At 36.2% G+C, this 21,622-nt stretch overlaps 1 protein-coding gene across 1 annotated transcript; it reads left to right on the top strand.

Moving 5' to 3' along the window:
• The first annotated feature begins 1,430 nt into the window (after nucleotides 1-1,430).
• Nucleotides 1,431-21,620, top strand: si:ch211-195o20.7 (cytospin-A). Its single transcript, XM_058748631.1, has 12 exons — nucleotides 1,431-1,568; nucleotides 2,421-2,482; nucleotides 3,786-4,142; nucleotides 4,874-4,947; nucleotides 13,930-14,309; nucleotides 16,428-16,512; nucleotides 16,638-16,704; nucleotides 16,839-16,917; nucleotides 17,022-17,127; nucleotides 18,081-18,197; nucleotides 18,283-18,342; nucleotides 20,030-21,620. Exons 2-12 carry the CDS (start codon nucleotides 2,443-2,445, stop codon nucleotides 20,117-20,119), a joined length of 1,455 nt encoding a protein of 484 aa, XP_058604614.1. The 5' UTR covers nucleotides 1,431-1,568; nucleotides 2,421-2,442; the 3' UTR covers nucleotides 20,120-21,620.
• The last annotated feature ends 2 nt before the right edge of the window (nucleotides 21,621-21,622 follow it).

Below are 21,622 nucleotides of genomic sequence, written 5' to 3'. Positions count from 1 at the left end.
GACTCCGAGCAACCTGTGAAGGCATCACCTAACATATGAAAACAAACAAAAACCTTCAGCCTTACAAGGGACTTGTGAGGTCTTACTGTGTAAGATGGAGCATAGTCAATAATTTAGTCTGTAGTTATTTGGAAAGTGCCTTTGTACAAGAAAGCCGGTTTGCCCTGATTAGATTGTGTTTATTTATGAGGTTGGCTGAAGTTGCACAAATGATTCAGCAGATATGTAATAAAGACCAACTGTCAGTTTGCTGATGAGTCATATATTAAGTTGACATCCTTGTGAAAATCACCTGCATTTTTTTTTTAAATAATCTAAATATACAGGCATATTGGTTTGATGATGTCATGCTTGGGCGCTGACACTGGTGGAGCGATGTTTTGAAATCCACTGAATTTTAATATGCTGAATCAAGCCCACATACCAAGCATAATTTGCAAGTCAGTCAATGGCATCCTAATGACTGGCTCTTTACATAAAAATGTATTTACAGTCACAATAACACCCACTGTGACGGGCATGTTTCCTAAGCTAAACCACTTCCTGAAGATTAGTTTGCTGAATTTATTTACTAGGGCTTGTTAATGAGATGTAAACATACAGGTAGGCTGTGAATGAGTCAGGAGCTGATTTATTGGCTTGGTTTTCAGGTCTTACAGAGAGAATATGGTGTGTTTAAAAACAGTACTGTATACAGTACACAGAATCCAACTACATGCAGATATTTGGGATGCTTGTTCTGTTATGTTTTGTATTATGTATAATCTTTTTAAATGCTTATTTTAGCTGTTTCATATGGCTGCAGTATTACAGCCCTAATAGCAGTGTCTATCTTATAAACAATACAAAAAATGTAGCTGTGTATGGATTTACATGTTATGCAAATAAAAATTTAAAATAAATCTAAAAATCATTTTTCTTAGCCTTTTATTTATTTATGTTATTTATTTTTTTAATTTTTTGAAAGTCGTTTAGTTTCATGAGGTATGTTGTTTTGTTTTTTTATTGCGGTAAAAACCACTCAAGTTTATTGCATTGCAGTCATTTAGGTCAGATAAGCTAAAGGCTAAATAACATCTTAAACGTCTGTTGCTTCTCAAGGTAAGCCTTGAGGATTTGGGTCAGCACCAGGTCAGAAGTTAAGGTTAAGGTGAACTGACAGGCTGCCTATAGAGTTCGTTAAGCTTTATAAATTACACCCCTTAACTAACGTAAACCCTTAATAATGATGATGTTTATGAGAAGAATGTACTCACACATGACTCCTGATGGAAAGAAACTCAAGTCATTTTAACACAGGCTGTTAAATGTGATTTGTCGCTCCTTCAAAAGCTGAGTACAGTAAGATCATTTGAATGAAGCTTTAGATCTAGTTCACGCCGTCTCCAGTAGTAGACTACTCCTCAGTCCTCATGAGGGGGCAAAAGGACAGTTTTTAACCGGGCTTCATACCCACATCCTGCAGTCTGCTCATGATCTGCTCTCGTCCCGTGAAACGGTGCGACTCCACCAGCGACAACATGTAAAACTTGGAAGTCAGTCCCGGTGAATACAAGACCTTCGATTAGGTGAGTAAGCAACAAAACTATCCATTATTATTGTTTTCGCTATCGTGTAGGTATATTTTTTAGTCATTTGTATAAGAAATGGTATGCGGTAATTTTCTCCTATATTGTAATGCTGTCTGTCCGTGTAATCTGTTAATTCCTTGTTTTTATTATCTTGCTTTAAAGTTGTTGCTGTTATTACGACTTCATTAACTTATTAAAAGTTGCTGGTTCATTAAAGTGATATTTATAAGTGATATTAATTAGCTATAAAGTAGGAGAGGAAGTGTTGTAACGGCTGTAAGTTTTAACCAATTACAAATTGGGGGGGGGGGGGGGAGTGGATAATTATTGTTTTAATCCTGATCAGTTCTATTAGATTACATAGCCTATTAATTCATTAAATTGATTAGACTACAAAAATATTTTTACAGACTACAGCAAAAACAACAAAAAACAATTACGTTATTAAAACTGTTAGTATCAATATTAATAACAGTAATGCTTAAAATCTTCATGTATGCTAGTTCTGTTGGCATTAAAATGGTAGCAAATTTAATTCCATGTTTGTTTTGGTTCTCTCTGACTGCTAAGTTTAAAATCCTATATGTTGTTCACTTTAGACTGAGTGGCTATAAAAAGTTATTATGCAAACAATACAATTTACTTTACCTGTTGAACATACAGTGATGTAATGTCATTGTTGGGAGCTGTTCTTTAGAGACCAATCAAATGGTGCTATTTATTCTTTAGAGTTATTGATATGTAGATTTGGAAACACCACTCTGTTATTTGGATATTGGGTCAAGAGTTGGACATAGACCATGTGTGTGAATAAACTGTTTTTTTTTTTTTTTTTGACTCATCCTCTAGAGTGAAACAAGCTGTTGGTAACATGGGGAATAACTCTGGAAAAGAACGACATGGGTCTACAGGTAACTTGCTTTTGACAACAAGCACACACACACACACACACACACACACATACAGTGTTTTATTGAGATACCCCCCCAGCCCAAGGCACAGGGACATACAAAATATTTTTTACAAGAGAAAAAATATCAACAGAGACAGAGAGAGATATATAAACATAAAAAATAAGGAAAGAAAAGAGTGCTGTGTGAAGCAGGTATGTCAGTGTTGAATATTGAAAAAGAAAGTAATGCAGGAGAGTTATTAAATATAAGAGAGAGAGAGAGTCATTATTGGAATACTGTATTGTACATTCTTCCCTGTTATTGGTGGTGTCCAGAGCCCTCAGACTCACTGACTCAGCAAACCTTTCCCACCAAGAGAGATGACAAAGACTTCTTAATGAAGAACACCCACACACACTCACATACATTCAATCAAATCTGTTCCTGTTGGTTCATATTCCAAAAAAGCAAATAGTGAAACCTGCCTTTTTTTAGAAAGCTTTTTTCTTAAATGATTATTTTACCCAAATTATTCCTTTACTCATTCCAAACTCATATTATTTTCTTTTGTACATGGTGCAAGTGTCATAAATTTAGTTTTTATGAAGCCATACAATAGCTTTGTGTGAAGAACAGACAAAATTTTAAGTTGTTTTCTGCCAAAATTTATCAATGGAGTATGAAAAATAAATAGATTTTATTTTTTTATTGCAACATAACAATGGGAATTATACACAACATTGTTTGACGATGATGGGTTTTACAGAGCTTAAGGGAATAGCAAAAAAATAAATAAAAATACAAACTGCAAAGAGCTTCCATAGACTTAAAATCTAGTTATTATGTCCTTCATATGGAATTCTTACTACGTTAACTGATCTGAGAAGGAAAAGAAAAGAAATGTTCTTGAAAGATACACTTAAAATAAGGGCAAAAGGATAAAGGACATTTTTTATGTAATTAATTTTTATTTTTTTATTTAAAAATGCATTTTAAGAAGTTTTTAGATATTTTACTGGAAAACCAGAAAAAAATGTGACTTGGAAATAGTGTTAATAGTAATGTCATCTATCCAGATAAAGAGACAAAAAAAATTTTGATTAGATTTTGTTTGGTAATCACATAATTCTGTACCCAGACAGTGTCTTCTTGTCCCCTGAAACCATGAATATTTCCACATTCTGAACATCCCATGAATAACAGAAATAAACTTTCATTTCTATGACAGACTAATCTATGCACACAAGTTATCATGTCAGGTAGTGTTTTATTTTAAGAGACATCTGTCAGTTCTAAGAGCTCCACCTCTGTCTCTCTACAGGCACTACTGTGGAAACATATGAAACACCTCCCGCCTCGCCGTATAGTGTTGTTACTACCTGCTCACCAACCACACAATTGGTGTCCATTTCCAACTGTACAAGCACAGCCACCCCTGAATCAGCTCAAGACGCTCTGAGCTCCCCCAATCAGAATGATGAGTCATTGTTGGACTGTTGGACAGGGCCTGCAAAGGAGGCTGAGGAGGGACTTAAGATGACAGAATCACCTGGGCAGGTGTCTTATCTGTCAGATGTGTGTATGAATGGAGACACTGAAGTGGACGCAAAACTTCTACAGGAGTGTTTGAACACACTGCAGCTTAACAACATTGAAGAATCCACGCACATATTAAATGGTGAGTTAGACAGTCATGCTATGTCCATTCATTCATTAATTGAAGCATGTGCATATTTACATGAACTACATATAATCTTAAACATGCTAAATAAGTGTTCTACACATAATAACATTCTCGGTGTATTACTGTACATACATTCGTGGGTCTCAACTTGTGTTGCTGGTCTCTTCTGATCATGGAAATCAGGGAGGAAAAAATGCTACATGCAAATAATAAAATGCAGTTAACCAAATAAGCATGCATATTTATATTTGGCTTGTGTTTTGTTGTTGAAATCGCTTCGCAGAAGAATTTGACTTTTTTGAAAACTGAACAAATCTGTGGAAGGTAAAAGGAAATACAACCCAGTTCATCAACCCAGAAATACAAAAAAAATTTTTTAGTTTTTTTTTTATTGTTGGGTTGCCACTTGATATCCAATATACAATCTGGGTCCTGAAGAATAACCTCTTGAAAACCACTAATACCTTTCTAGATTTTTATTCACAGCTGGTGTTTACAGATTGTTTATTAAACAATTGTATCACTTTTATCATATTGCTGTTGCTGTGGGTTTATAAAGGCAATAAACCATATGAGGTCATGCATTCCAATGGTTTTACTGCTGTTGTAAACTTAAAGTAACACACTTCCTTTTGTGGTGTATTGCTTGATTATGTGCTTTGCAAATACTAATATCATTTATAATGTGATTAATATTGAGAATCACTTTTTTGTATGTTTTTCAGATTTGTTAAAATGTTTTCTGGTGGAGAGGGAGAAAATGAAGGAGGAATTGAGAAGTTGTAAGGAGAAGATTCAGGTGAATCACATTTGCTTCTTTTTGTAGCATCCATATACTCTCAACTGACACATTGTGTCTCAGCTGCCCCGAACCCTGACATTCAGTTTGTGCTTGACACTTTGGTTTCTAAAATTCGCTCTTTTGAGAACAGAGGAAAATGCAACAGGAAGTCAGATTGTTCCCAGAGGTGCAGGTCAAGGATTGTCTGATAACAGCCTGTCAGCTTCAGCAAAGGCTTATGGGACATGCAATCCTACAAACGACTCCTTTCCTGTCTTAGCTGAGGAATGGACATTGTTTTTGTGACTGTGTGTGTTTATGTTATGGTTCTCTAACATGGGCCTAATCTGGTAGTCTCAAGGAATCTGATTTTTTTTTTTAAATCTATTTTTGACAGGAATGAGGAAGAGAGGGAGGAGGCAGAAAAGAGAAAAATTGATAAAGAAAGGGACAGCAAAGGAAATCATTATCCCTTGCATAGATTTCTGAATAGATAGATTTAGTATGAAAGAAAGAGGAAGTTTATTCAAATTAGTGACAGCAACTTGTAAACAACAAAACAGTTCTCTGGTCTTAAAGTAACTATACAGGGTGTCAGGCTTGCAGAAGTAGTAGGAGTGATTGAGACACAGATGGAAACAGGGAGTGAACGGGAGATTCTGAGGGGGATGTGGGGAATTCTGTTCAGCTCTTGCAAGAACAAAACTTTTTTGTTTGGCCACTGTGACAGCAGAAGTCAGCATGTAACGACTCACTGACTAAACAACAGAGTGAATGTGTGTTACTGCCCAACCTTCTGTAAGTGGACACATCTTTACAATTCAACTCAACCGCTAATCACACTTACATGAACTTAGTTTAACCAAATTAAAATAGGACAAATCAAGTCAATTTAGCGCTTTTTACAATAGAGATTATTTCAAAGCCGCTTTACAGTATTAAACAGGAAATTAATCATGCAACTCAATCATGCAAACTTCAAAAATGAGACAAATCCAAATTCTGCTGTAAAGCAGCTGTGGCATGTCAATAGTGTTATTATTCAGCTCCAGTCAGTTCAGTGTTGGTTCAGTTCAGTTCAATAACTGTGTAAAGTTCAGACAATAGCGTCATTATTCAGCTCAATTCAGTTCTAGTTTTGTTATGATCCAATAGTGTCAGGGCAGTTAAATAATTTTGCTGAATATTAAGACAAAGGCGACAGTGACAAGGAAGCCAAACTCCATCAGGTGACAGAAATGGAGAACAAACTTCGAGAGAAACTTGGCTCAGCCGGAGAACTAGTTATCGTCTGGCCAAATTACCTTTTTACCAAATCAAATCGACAACGTTTATTTTATTTTTTTAATGAAATGTTGCATTGTTTATTATAAATGATTTATCTGTGCATATAATTTAAAAAAATCATGTGCCCTCATAATCTGTAGCATGATCTCATCCAGCATGTGTGCATGTTAACCGGACTACAATTGGCCTTGCTGTTGTGCGCTTTCTCCAAGACAGAGATGAGGCACAACATGTATTAAATCACTACCACACAACTTTCATATTCACTCATAAGATTTAGAGTCACTCTTTGTAATATTCCCCGTTTCATTTTGACCTGAATCTCTCACGCAATATCAACAATCTCTCTCGCTCTGCTGGACATTGCTAAAATGCTAAAACCCATGTGCTAACAATGACTATACTCACAAAGCACAAAATATGTTATGGGTGTGTGTGTGTGTGTGTTTGATGGGTAGTGGTGGGTCCCTTCATCTGCAGCTTTTGTTTCAATCTCACACACACGTTATGAACGTAAGAAGCTGGCGGATCAGTTCCAGATGGACTGTGCTGAATGCAGGAGTCAAACGCTGGCTTTGGGTTCAGCTGGAAAAAGCTTTCCAAAGTGTATTAGACCATTGTGTCAGACGCACTTGTCTGTGGGCGCTTTTCTGTGTGTGTAGTCGAGTGTAGCAATTATGTAGTGTGTATGTGTGTGCGAGGGGTTGTCAAGTAGGGTGAGAGAGTCGCACTCGATCCACCCCCACACACACTGTACGAAAGCCCTAAAAAAGAGCAACAACTTCTTATCATCATGGGTGTGGTACTTCCTTAGAAATCCCACTGAGTCAATGAGCTGATGTCTAAACCATCACCACTGTCCAGAGAGAGGGAGGTGGGGTCATTTTCTGTCCTGTCTGGATGACTGGAAAGCTGTGAGTGTGAGCAGAGAGAAAGACAGAACTTAATGACTTTAACAAGGTTGGATGATTGCCAACATGTGTTAATGCTGTTGCACTCTGTTCTTATTCATCAATAAAATGAAGTGTCTTTTCAGAGGAAATGGTTCAGGAATTAAACCGGCTAATAGGAAAAGCTTTCTTTTGAATCATAAGGTAAAATGCTTGAAAATCCCTCCCGTGACAGACCATTCTTATTATGAAGTCACTGAGGATGCTTTATATCACTAGTAATAATCACTGGTCTTTTCATTTCCTTTAAAAGCTGGAATACACTACACAACTTTTGCCCTGAAGCTAGTTGCAGAAAGTCAGAGATAGCTTGCAGATTTTGGTCAGTCAGAGCTGACAGATTTCACAGAAAATGGCATAGTGTAAAATGGGCTCAGACAGATTTTTTAGCTTCTGACTGATTCGGTCGCTCACTGTGATTCCAGTCGGAGGATATCAAATGTGTTTGATATTTTGAGTTGATTTTAGAAAACATTGTTTTCATTTGCCATGTGTCTCCTCGCAACGAGGCACATTTTTGTGCATGAGCAATAACTTGAATGTCTGATTTTCAGTCGTTTAGTTAATTTTTTGTTGTTGCTGTAGCCATTTTCAAAGTCAGCAGGTGTATGATGCCTAGTGTTTTAATATCTGTTCAGATATTATACGACATGTAGTGTATTCTTTAGTGAATTTCAGAAGCAAGATATTTAATACTGGTTTGAAATTTTAATTGTAACATCAATAAGTTAAACTACAGATTTAAAAAAAGAATAATTGTATTGCATAAAATACTACAAAATGACACAAAGCTAAATAAAGTGTGCAGTCAACAATTTTATATTGTGCTTTGCCAAATATTTTAAAAGGGTTTAAAATTTCAAACACATTACAGAAATACCTAAATACCCCCAATGTCTGTGTTCCTATATCAGATAGACTCTGATGTGTGTGTCAGAGAAAGTGTGATGTTGTGTATTCTTGCTATAATGAGCTCCAGCTGGGGTCTGGAGGCCTCGGAGTGATGAAGAGGGTCCTGAGACTTTCCCTGCTCTCTCTCTTTCCTCCTACTCTATTTCCATCCTCCTTCAGTGTTATTTGTTTAGACAAAGCTGGGGACTTAAACCTTTTCCAGGCTAAGGAACTAACGTCTAATCTATAATAACATGCATATAGTATTAATGTATTTACATACTTATGATGCTTTCTTTGTTATGATGCTTACATTGTAAAGTCATTAAAATAATCATTGTAGAAATCGAGAGTCTTTGGCTGAAGTTAACATATTAGTATTTTTGCTTAATGTAGATTTTCTTTTTTTCCACAAAATAATAGCTCTGTAGCTCATAGTAGTCTTCCAGTTGGTCTTATGTCTCTTTCTCAAAGTTTCTACATACAGTTAGTTGTTCTCCACCTTTTCATCTTAATAACTCTTCTCTCTCTTTCTTTTTTCTTACGGATTTCCCCCACATTTGGAATCTTTTTTCCTCAATGATTTTGCCTGCTTATTGTCCTCACCTTTTTCTGTTTTATGTTATTGTAAAGATTTGCACAATAAGGAGCTACTCACTTCGATACCTTTAGTAGTCAGTCATTTGTCTTTATACGAGTCATTTTCTCTCTGACAGAATCAACAGAGTTTCAGTCAGTTCTAATGAGAAAGAGACAAGAAATTAAATAGATGATGAAAGAAAGAGAAAGAATGATCAGTCATGATGTTTTTAAATTGTGATAATGAAACTAAATTGTGTGTTTACAAGTGTTATCATTCTAGGAAATCACTCTTGTATTTCTTGACATCTAACTATTGAGAAATCACTTTATCGCCAGGACATGCTCAAGGCTGCAAGCGGAGTAGGATTCCTGTGTGTGTGTGTGTGTGTGTGTGTGTGTGTGTGTGTGTGTGTGTGTGAAATGGCCCTGGACCACTGCATGTAAATAGTACAGGATACGTTTCATGTCTTTGAAAGAGGACTCATTACTGATCTTGCTGCGACGTGCAGAACAAGCTCAGATTTCTAAGAGTGGAGTTTAATGTAAGCATATTGTGTGTAAGTGTGTGTTTAGCAAACAGTAAGCGATGGACAGCAGCACAGTATGATCAGCATAGCGGTGAGATTCACAACAAACCTTTTGACCTCATAGACTCTCAGCTGTGTTACAACTCTATCCAAGAGGAAAATGTTCATATCCTCTGTCTACTGCTTTGCTCTCAAAAACCAGAGACCCACTTCCTCCTACACTCTCAGAAATAAAGGTACAAAAGCTGTCACTGGGGCGGTACCTTTTCAAAAGGTAGATATTTGTAAAGGGTCCATTTTGGTACCTTAAAGGTACATATTAGTACTTAAAGTGTACATGTTTGAACCTAATAGGTACAAAAGTGTACCTTTTGAAAACTTTTGTACCTTTATTTCTGAGAGTGTAGTAATACTGTCTGTTTTGGAATAGAGTAAAGACACCTTGAGGAACAGGTTCTTTTGGCTTGTGTGAACAGCAATGTTCCCATCAAATTTAACTAAAAGATTTATTTTTATTATTTATAATAATTTTATATTTTAGTTATTTAACCCTTGTGCGCTCCTCATTTGGGAGTCACACTCATGGTCTTCACGGTCAAAAGTGACCGGACACCTGAAATGTAATTTTTTTTTTTTTTCTTCAGTAAAATCGATCTGATATATTTTTGTTCAATAATATTTTTTCTTTTGTATTTTGAGAGAATTTTATGGCACTAATTAATATTTATGCAATAATTATGATCAATTTGTCCTATTGAAAATAGTACAAAAATATTTTTTTCTAATTTTTTTTAATTATTTTTCAATTTATGCAGTATTTCAGATCAAAATAGACACTAGGCCTTTAAAATCCAATTTTTGAATGCAGATTAGCACCTCCTGGTGTGAGCAAAGAAAGAAAAAACATGTAATTTCATGGTGTAACCACTAGTTGCCTGTATAGGACTCTATAGAGAGGCTTGTGAATTCCCTAGTTGTTTTTAGGCATAAATGTTTACTTTTATTAGGTTGTGGATATAAATGTATATTTAGGCATTCTCAAAGACTACGTTTTGTCAAGGTTTATATTTTTTTGCATTGTTATTATATAGGTTATTATATAGGTTTTTGCATTATTATTACTACAGTCAACCCTGAACACAGAAAGCATTTTGTTACACAAAACATTAAAACTCTATAAAAATGTAACAAAAATGAACAGGGATGCTTTATCAGAGCCTAATCCTTCTGGGCCTGATCTGATTTCAACCTCTTATTTCAGTCTTCTAACTCATTTTGGTATATAGTTATAGCCATACCAATTCATTTGAGTGTGTATGTGTGTGTCTGTGAGTGTGTGTGAGTGGATGTATCTGTTTTACACTCTTGATGTTTTAGAGTATAACCCATTCCTTGCTGTCCACTTTTTTACTGATTGATTTTATTTTACATAGTTGCTGTGTTACAGGCACACCAGTTCATTGGGGGGGGGGGGGTGCACGCGTTTTTGTGAACAGTCAGGACATAGATTTGTATAATGACAAAGGTATGACATAGGTATTACAAGGTGAAGGTGACTTTTCAGGACATTGACCCATGTCGCCACTTTTCAAAACGCTTATAAATCATACAGAGTGAGGTTTTTTTGGGGAAAGTTGAAATGCACAGTCTCCTGTAAGGGGTAGGTTTAGGTGTAGGATTGGTGTAGGGCAATAACACATACAGTTTGTACAGTATAAAAACCATTACGCCTATGGGATGTCCGCACTAGAGGGTGACACGGGAGTGCATTTTCAAACCTCTCCCGTCCCACTCCCACATAAAAAAAATCTCGTCCCATCCCAATCCCACGAAAAAAAATGGGGGGAAATCCTGTCCCGTTCCACTCCCGGACTAATTACTCCCATTCCCTCCCACTCCCGTTTTTTTTTTTTAGGCCAAAATCTGTCAGTTACAGTAAAAATATAGTACAGATCACAGCGTGCCCACCTTAGTTGAATAAAAACCCAAAATGTAGTTTTTTGTTATTATATTGAACTGAAAGCCAGTTTATGTACAGTGTAGGCTACATTGCACACATTCAATTTTATGTAAATCATCCATGCTAACACACACGTTTTCTATTTGAATTTCGTTTTTTAATTTGAAAGTAGACATTTCACTCTCTATAGATATATTTTTCAAAGACTGAGTTTCGAAGTTTCTCGCTCAGAGACCTACCGCGCACCCTGTTTGCTTTAAAGCGCAACGTTTCGTTGTTATTCTGAGTGTACACAAATAAACGAGTCTTTACAGATTCGAAAGATGTGTCTACTTTTATCTGTATGACCAAAAATTACGGAGATTTTGAGCAAGTGAGCGCACCGGCGCCTGTCCTGCAGCGAGCGCTACTGTTCAGCTCCACTCTCCACACAAACACTTCAATCCACCTTTTTCTTGACGTAAAATGGCGCGGCCATTTGTAAATTTTATGGGTCTAGCTTCCGGTCTCATCCGCGTCCAGCTATTTTTAGTTGTACAAAACAGTTCGTTTTGCTGCTTTATATTGAAAATTAGTGTGTCTTATCACATTATTTTAATGTATTATCTTAATTATGAACACACTGGTTTGTAGTGCAAACAGTTTTACCGTTTACTGTACGTTGTTATTCTTCTCGTTATTTACCTATAGCGGCTAATGAACCGGAAGTCTCACCCATAGGCTTACTTCCGCGTTGAAGAAAAAGGTGGATAGCGCACATTTCTCTAGGTTAACATCATATTGAGTGGCCATGTAAAGTTGCTACTACATACATCTTTCAGATGAAAAGCCATATTTGAGGTCGATGAATGATAGTGTGTATCAGGGGCGGAGCCAGACAATTTTGAACGCAGGTGCTGATGGGGTGCTAGATCAATGACAGGGGGAGCTGGGCAATTAATAGTAAATATGACCAAAACATGTTGTTGTTATTATTATTTTTTATATGAATAATAAAATCGCTATATAGGCGCATTTCAAATGTTTATGTGGAGTGGGAGTATTATCGCGCTTAGCCTACTGTATGACATGGGGGCGTTCACGCAATAATTTTATTTTATTAATTTTTTTGCTGAGGAATGAGCTTAAAATACTCCTGTCATTTTTGGATGTGCTTTCTGTCATCTCATGCAGTCTCCGTGAATGGAGCGCTCACAACAATGAACCAGTTCACAGACATAACAAATAAATTTGCAGAAATCTTGAAAACCTATTAAAAACACACACACACACACACACACACACACACACACACAAATAAAAATAAATTCTCTGATTATGTAGTATAGGTGCATTATGCTTGCTGCAACGGTGTTGGCGGTGATACCGGTGCAAGCACCGTCCCTCACCGTCATTTTGATTTTTTTTTAATAGTAATAAAAATTTTAGTTTTACAGACTCGCGGGGTCTGTAAGACCGGACCAACACCTTTTGGACTTTAGTTTCAGTTTAGAGAACAGACAACAATTGGAACTAAACGCGGCTGCTCAATGCAGCACACCGAACGAACGACAGTCGCAGATCAGATTTAATGTATCACTTGAGGAGAGTGAGTCGAGCTGACTGACAAGAAGAGTCAAGTGAGACAGACAAGAGAAGGGCAGATGAGTTTCAAAACGAAATGCGCCTGTTTTAAAAATATTTTGGATTTTGGAAAAGCCTGTTGACCTGCCATTTAGCCTAAGGTGACATTGGAAGTTTTTTTTTTTTTTTTTTTTAACATTCCTTTCACATTTATTTGGTTCCACAGTATTTGCTGATTTTTATTTTATTTAAACTGATTTTTATTTTATTAATTTTTTTTACATCAAGGTAGTCTGCACCTCCAAACTTTCTTAATAGTTTTGCTAATTCTACGTTTTATAATTATTTGTTACTCAGTCTTTACTGATTTTCACTTTTGTATACCTATTTAAAATGTGTAAGTTATTTGTTATTTTATATTAGGCATATAGCATGGTGTATTTTTATTCGTTTTGTTAATAAGTTATATGTTCTATGTTGTATTTTGTTGTTGCTTGAATTGAATTCAAGCAATTGATGCCGAATTTACTGCTAATTTAAAAGTGAAAGTAAAATGTGCACGGTGCTTTTACAAGTTATTTAAGCAAAGGAAAGTGGGGAAACTCAAACGAACTAAAAACAAACAACTGCTTGATGCCGAATTGCCGCAAATTTGAAAGTGAACGTAAAATGTGCAAGGAGCTTTTACAATTTATTTAAAACTGAATGAAAGCGAGGAATCCCCGTGACCAGTGGGATTCCCGAAAAAATGTCAGCCTCTAGTCCCCACTTTTCACAAAAACTAACATGTGTGTGTGTGTGTGTGTGTGTGTGTGTGTACGTGTGTGAGTGGATGTGTTGATTTTGCACTCTAGATGTTTTAGAATTTCACCCCTTCATTGCTGTGCATTGTTGGGGATTTGTAGATTGTGCACACAATTTATTTATTTATTTTTTATTTCCCATTCATTTCCTATGGTCGGTCATTTTTGACCGAAGTCTATGAGTGTGACTATTTTTTTTTTACGACCACTTAGCTTTTTCAAATCATGCCCTCAATTTTTTAGTGTGTTCACATACCAAGTGCCATAAAAGTCACCAAGTTTCGTACCATTCTGGTGAAGCTACAATTTCCAAAAATTCAAAATGAAAAATTCTCCGGCCAGAAATGACGAAGACCGCACAAGGGATTTATACATACGTATAATATTTAAAATGGTAACATACCAATTAATATGACTATTGTTATCTCATTCTGTAGGCAGAACGTGAGGAGTGGCAGCAATTCCAGGCTGACCTGAAGGTGGCGCTAGTGGTTTCAGACAGACTGAGGGCAGAAGCTGAGGAAGAGCTAAGTAGTTTAAGAGCAGCAAGGCAGGACCTGGGCACACAGCTAGCCAATGCCTTGCAGGGTCGCCGGGAGGTCGAAAGTCAATTGGAGAGCCTCAGAGCTGAGCTGGAGCAGAGCAAGCAGAAACTGAAGCTGGTCACAGACAGCCACCAGGGGGCGCCGGCAATGAGGGGCCTAGAGAGACAAGTGGAGGGTTATGGGAAGAGAACTGGACCCGAAGATCAACTGTGGACAGATGAAATGAAGGGGAAAAGAGAAATGCGCATCTCTGGTACTACAGAAAGGGCAAGGTGAGTGTTATCCAGTTATTTATGCCAAAAATGAATCGTATACATTCAGTGGTGGCCAAAATTATTAGAACACTACTATTTTCACCAGCTTGAAATTTCCAAACATTCATTTTGCCATTAATTGTAATAATCAGACAGTCAGATTTTTGTTTGCACAAGGAGTCTGACAACAGCCAGTGCTCCACACAGAGATCTGGGGCCTGTACCATGAAGCTGGATTAGCTGGCTAGCCAGGTAAGTTTCAGTTTAGCTTGCGCCAACTCTGGGTTTTAGGTACCATGAAAGTAGCTTGGCTTTTAGCTGCCTTCATTGCCATAGTAACTTACACTCCACAGCTAACCTGCTCCGGGGCAGGTTATGTTCTGAGTTAGAGATCTCAAACTGAAATTGGACCAATCAGATGTGAGCTAACTGACACATGTCTGACACAAAAAAAGTCACTCTCCCAGTTTATCTTGCTCCAAATTAAAGGTCACTAGTACAAAAAAAAAAGTTGGTCTGGCCTTAATGATAATTACATTATTTTATATTATTTATTTAATTATATGATTTATATTATTATTAATCCATTACACACAAGCTATTTTAGTTTAACAGTTATTATAAATAATTTATTTTAAATGAATGTTAATAGATACAGATTGTATATAATATAAATAAGTTGTAGAATCAATAGATAATGCTTTAAAAATGACTGTGACCTTACATGTTCGAGTCTCTATCGCTGTATATTTCCAACAATATAAACTAACTTAAGTTTCACTTGTGACTGCACTGATAAAGCAAGATAATTTATTTTATTTGTCCTCTTTCATGAACAAGTACTTTTTCATTGTAAATGCATTTAAATGAATCATATTTTTCAATCTTTTAACCTTTAGCAAAATCTTTAACTTTTAACCAAGGCTTGTGATTGGCTGTTAGCCACTGATGTCACACATTCATGTGCACATGCTCCACAAACTCAGGATCAAAGCCTGAGTTAACAAAGAAAGTTGATGATCAGCATCATGGTACCAACAAAGCCGGATCGGAGAGGTTTGGTTTTGTCAACTCGAAACTAATCCTGTAACTCTAAATTTGTTCATCTACCATCATGGTACAGGCCCCTGATCTCTGAGATCACAGAGATCTTTTAGCTGGTGAAAGTGTTCTAATAATTTTGGCCACCACTGTACAAAGTCTCAAGTTTTGAGATTGAATAAATGCACAATATAAACATTTAATGTAAAATATACCGGGCAGGAATACAATAATACAACTAGCATACAACAATGTGCAGTATTGCTGATCTTTTGTAATGATAATTAAGACAAATACAACTGTTAATTGTCAGTTCATGTCAGCTGAGGTCCATTAGATAATATTAACAGATACATCTTTTGATTGTAATGCTTTATTAGTGAAGGTTGATATAAACGTGAACATAAAGGTCAATGTGTTGGAAGTATTTTTCATTGTTAACTCATGTTTGCTGATGTAGTTAACTAAAGTTAACAAATGTAACCTTATTGTAAAGTGTTAACAATATACTTTACAATATTATGATTGATAGTACAAATTTCTATATCTTTTAGCTGCCTTTTTCTCTGTACTTTAAATTAGTGTTTGGATGGTGTTTCCATTAATAACAGCTTTGTTTTGGATTGAATCTGTTGAGTGAATGATTGAATGAATCACTCAGTACTCAAACAGATGCTCTCTCATCACTACCTACTGATGTAATTATGGAACACTCATAGAATAAGTTTTTTGGTGATCTAAATCAAAAGATTCAAGTCTGTTATATGAATCATGGGAGATGTACTGGTTTGGAAATCAAGTTAATGGACCTATTACATCTGAACATATTAGAGTGGATTCGATTCCTCTGTATGGTATCATTTCCCACCTTTGGAATCCAAAGTACTTTCGAGAATGGATTCAGATTCTGTCTGATTCATGTTTATCTGTTCATCCGGTGAGTTCCATCAAGAATTCATTATGAATGCATGCCTCAGACATATCCGATTTGTCCGATAGACAACATTGTTTAGTGATTCTAAATGATTCATTGTTTACATCCCACATTCTGTCTAAGAGACAGTGTGACCCATGCATTATTCCATCATTTTTCAGGAGCCTGTGCCGGCTGCCCTCAGATTACCCTGATGTTGTTGTAAATGGTACTTCCCAACCTTCCGTTACTATGACAACAGCATCTGTGAGTAGAAAAACTAAAAACATTTCATTTTCTGCTATTTTCAATCTTTAGTTTTTGGATATTTATGATTACGTATCTAAAATATTTAACAGTAAATATCAGTAAACAGTGTCTAATAACTTCAGACTTCTCAGAGCAAGACTCAAGCAGTAAGTTTAGACCAACAGAACAACAAGACCAGCTCCAATAGAGGTGTGTAAACAGGTTCCATTTGCACAATATCCAGATGACTGGATTTCATTGAATATTTGTTCCTTTGCTAGCATACCAGACTCATACGGACACAAATGATTTATTTTGTGTGCATGTCTATACATGTCCAACAGATAAGAAAGTGGAGAATTCACTCCTGAAGACATGCAACTCTTCAGTTTTAGATGTGACAAATAAGATCAACAGGACAAGGTGAATCAAACACTGTTACCTGTTTTTCCAACCTTCGTTCATGAGAAACATTATAATAATTTGTCAGATAATAGAGAACTGACATGAATCTCCTTTCCCATCAGGACACAGGAGGATTTCCCATCAGGACTCAGGTCGCTGAGGCTTCATGGCAGCTCCAGACGGAACTCCCTGCTTCGCTGGTGTCAAGGCAGAACTCAGGGATACAAGGTACTGAATTCAACCAAACTAAAGTAAATAGCTGACAGATCAAACTTGGCAGTCGGCCACACACCCCCTAGTCTCTCAGCCTCAGACAGCACGGACCACCCACAATCCTTTCACTGACCGTCTGATGCACATTGTACACATAACTGAAAAGCACTTTCTCAGTCTGGAAAGCTCCAGTCTGACACACAGGGTATTTTTTTAACCATTCTGCCTGCAAAAGGAAGCCTGGCAGTCATGTTTATAAGTTACTGGGTTGAAACAACAAACACTTTTAAAGAATGAAATAGTCACTGAAATATTTTTTGAGACACTTAATAGCAAGTCAACTAGATGTACACTGCAATTTAAAACTTTAGGGTCAGTACAATTTTTTAAAAGTAATTTATTGTTTATGTAGCAGAATTAGTATATTTATATTGAAATTTGTATATGCATTCAGCAAAGATGCATTAAATGAATGAAAAGTGACAGTAAACAAGACACTTATAATGTTACAAAAAAATCTATTTCGAATAAATGCCGTTCTATAAATTATATATATTACTGTTTTTACTATATTTTGATCAAATACATGCAGCCTTGGTGAACATTAAGTCTTTTTTCAAAAACATTTTAATGTGTATTGGTTATGTATATTCTGTTGTGTTTATCTGTGAAATAATAGGGACTTTTTACATTCATGAAAACTGCCACACCATTATTTAAATCCCCTTTGTCTATGCAGGTATATTATTGTGGTACAAACTATTTGAGATGCAACCAAACAGCACATACCTCTATAGAAAAAATATATGTCAGTCCCCCAACCTCTAAGTGGGTAGTTCTTCTACAGAAAAAAAGCTCCAATAAAATTGGACTATGTAGAATAGATAGATTACATATATATATATATAGTATATATCTAGAATATCTGCCTATCTGTCTTATTTTGCTGCCTCCTGTCTTTCTTTCAGAATATTGAGATCACTAATTTCAGCAGTTGCTGGGTGGATGGTTTGGCCTTTTGTGCAATTTACCACAGTTACCTCCCCTCTCACATACCATATGACAAACTCAGTCCAGACAATAAGGTAATACACACTTCATACACATGGATTGCATGCAAACATATTAACATAAGGGTTGTTATGATAATATTGATGATTTTATCCACAGAAAGAGAATCTCGCTCTTGCATTCCAGACTGGAGAAGGTTTTGGAATCTCTGCATCAGTGGTGGGTGAACTTGAGCTTTTTTCTAAACAGTTGTGTTTAATTTCATAACTCGAAAATGAACAAAAAGGTGGCTAACCGCACACTGATCCACTCAAGACTGAAAAGTCTACAAAAACATATTTTTTATTTTATAAATTGCATTGTGCAAAAAGTGCAACGTGCATGTGAATTAAAACAGTGAGCAAGCAAACGTTTCAGCACATTGCTATCTTCAGTGCTCATTTAACAAACAACATTCACCCTTTTTAAGTAGGTCAGCAATTAAGGACAATCAGTTGAATTCAATTATCTCAGGTAAACCTCAATTATCACAAATAGAATTCCAAGCAAGTTTGATCATTCACATATATAGCAGAATGTTACAAGTATACAACTTCAAAGAATGATCAAACACTACAGACACCCCAAATGCAACAAGAGAGAGAAAAAATTGAGAAATAATGACAATAAATAATTTTTTACAAAAAAAAAATGTTCAATCATTCTTGTGCGAAATGCACGTGTAGTTTTGCCAACATATAGTTGTGAACATGGACAGATGATAATGTAAATAACATATGTACTCTTACAAGTGATCAATTGTCTAATCTCATAAGTTTTTAGTGTACGAGGATGTGTAAATGATTTACATTTAACATACTTAGTACAGGAAGTACAGTTGTGACATGGAAAATTACCCTGGGCATCGACAAGAGTAGTCGGAGAAGAGATGTAGGTGTCAGCATAAACAAGCTTATCCCTCAAATTAGAGCTCCTGGAAGAGACAAAGAGTGGTTGATCACTAAATACATTCAGTAACTGGGAATCACTTTGGATAACGTGCCGATGACTCTTGATAATAGTTTTAATGTCATTACTCACACTAATACTAGCGGACTATTAGTGGATTTAAAAATACATGAGAAATTCTTATTTCTTTTATTCAGTGTCAAATTACTTTCCTCCTGTTTTTGTAAGCTAGAAACCTTCTCAAGTGCAGTGTCAAGCCACTTATTAGGATAACTCCGTGATTTAAAGTCCATATACAGACTCTGGGCTTTAGCCTCAAAATCCTCTTTCTTAGAACAAATACGATGGAGTCTCAAAAACTGACTATAGGGTAAACCACGTTTTAAGGGAATTGGGTGAGCACTCTCAGCATGAAGGAGACTGTGTCTTTTCTATAAAGAGAGGAGACTATTTGATTATCCACAAATGATATAGAAGTGTCCAAGAAATTGACATCAGTGATCAAAGTTACTCTCAGAATTTCCATAACTCAATCATGTAATTACTACACCCTAATTCAGCCACCAAACAAATCAAGCAATGCACTATTAATTAGTGACAGCTTGAATAATAAAAAAAAAAATCAGTGAGATATTGGTTCTGACTTCAGTTGAGAATGAGAAACTTGACAGGCAAGATGTGAAAATGACTCAATCATGATTGAATAGACATGTGAATACCTTAGATATGATTGATTAGATACGTAATTGGCTCAGAAATTATTGGCTAAACATGAGAATTACTCAGACATGACTGACTGGATATGTAAATGCCTCAGATATGATTGGCTGATATGATAACACAATCGTGATTCAAAAAATAACTCAAACATGATTCGTGGAAATTATGCAAATATGACTATTAGTATGATTTCATGTGGTTGTTCATTTCTGACTAATGTTTCATTGTGGTTCCTCAGACGGTGGAGGAGATGCTAAAAGATGAAGCACCGGACTGGCACAGAGTTCTGGAATACGTAGAGAGCATTTACCGCCACTTTGAGATGTAAGACTGTGAATATATACACATCCTGATCATTTATACCGTGATCACGAATGCTTTCAAAATTCCACCACAGCAACAGTATATTCTCAGAGGGGAGCACACAACTTCAAGCAACCTTAAAGTGGACCTGAAAGTTCATCTTTAGCTGTTGGTCTGGGATCTGATTTTTTTAAAGTAACTAAGAGGTTTGTATTAGAGAAGGTTTTGCTGGTTAGCATGGCCTGCTAACACTGCCACGTATTCTGACTTCTTGCAAGCAACAAATTAATTGCTTGTTTCATTATATTATATTGAAGAGCTGTCAAATGGACTTAAGAGCTTGTGACTATGTGCTCTCTTGTTGTGCCATTAACCAGTCAGCATTTACAGCTCAGGTGATTAGCTCAAATATATTTGGACCAAGAACTGAGAGCCTGAAAAGGAAGCAAGCAGGTTGCTTACTTCTCAGGATCCTGCACCAATTTTGCATTCACACCACTGAGATGAACTGGAATGCTATTGAATAGCTTGTCCTACTATTATAGACTGTCTGAGCAGCTCCTGAGGAAGGCTGGAGTGTCTCTGTAAAACAGGGTTGTGAGTTGGATGAGGAGTGTCCATCAAAATGACTGTTTTGTTTGTTATTGCTGCTTTCTGCCCTCTGTTGGTTTCCATATGGTATTGCAGGTTTCAATTCGTCTGTTTGTCATTTTGCTCTTTTTTTATTTAGATTCTTATACAGTAAGACCTGGACTACAGTTTAAATCTCAAATCACAGAAATCATTACTCTTGTATGTGTGCCATGTTTTTTCGCTGTGATCTGATTAAAGAACCGAGCTGATTCATTCAGCAGCTGTAATATCATCCTGTTTTCTTTGAACCCCAAAAATCACTGATACTCTTAGGGTTAACCTAACCCTAACCCTAACCTCTGACACCAAAGTACCATTAGTGTGATGTAGATATTAAAGGAAAATAAAGTTCCAAAGACAGTTTTTACTGTTTAGGTCTGGTTTTCTTACTGTGTATTCAGTGTAGTTTTCACTGACATGAGTAAGGCTTGGCAAGACTGTTTACATGAGAATGTGTAGGAAGAATCTTTGACTAAAGTTAGTAACTAAATTAACTAAAGCGTTGATGAAAGGAACATTAAGGCATAATTGATTCTACAACCTCAAATGTCAGTGGCTGCGCAAAAGTATTGTGGCACAAAAATGTACACACACATAATTGCTTTCAGTATTTTCTCCATTCTCACTTTCACTGTTAGAAATGTATTCCTATCTGTTTTTATGTTTCTAAAATACAGTTTTAGTTCAGCGGTCTAAGATGTGGTTTTTGAATATGTAAGTGACTCTTCCTGTTTTGAAATGAACAAATAAAGACCAGCTGACTGACATATGATCATAACCGCTTCGCTTCAACAGGACAGATACGCCAGAACGAAAGTTGAGAAATTTATGTGCGTGAATGAACATATTTCTCCTATGAAAATGTAAAATTTCCATAATAAAAGTTTTTGTGAGA

This window comes from Onychostoma macrolepis, chromosome 17, assembly GCF_012432095.1.
Source record: "Onychostoma macrolepis isolate SWU-2019 chromosome 17, ASM1243209v1, whole genome shotgun sequence".
Lineage (NCBI taxonomy): Eukaryota > Metazoa > Chordata > Actinopteri > Cypriniformes > Cyprinidae > Onychostoma > Onychostoma macrolepis.
This window is presented reverse-complemented; position numbering and strand designations above follow the sequence as displayed.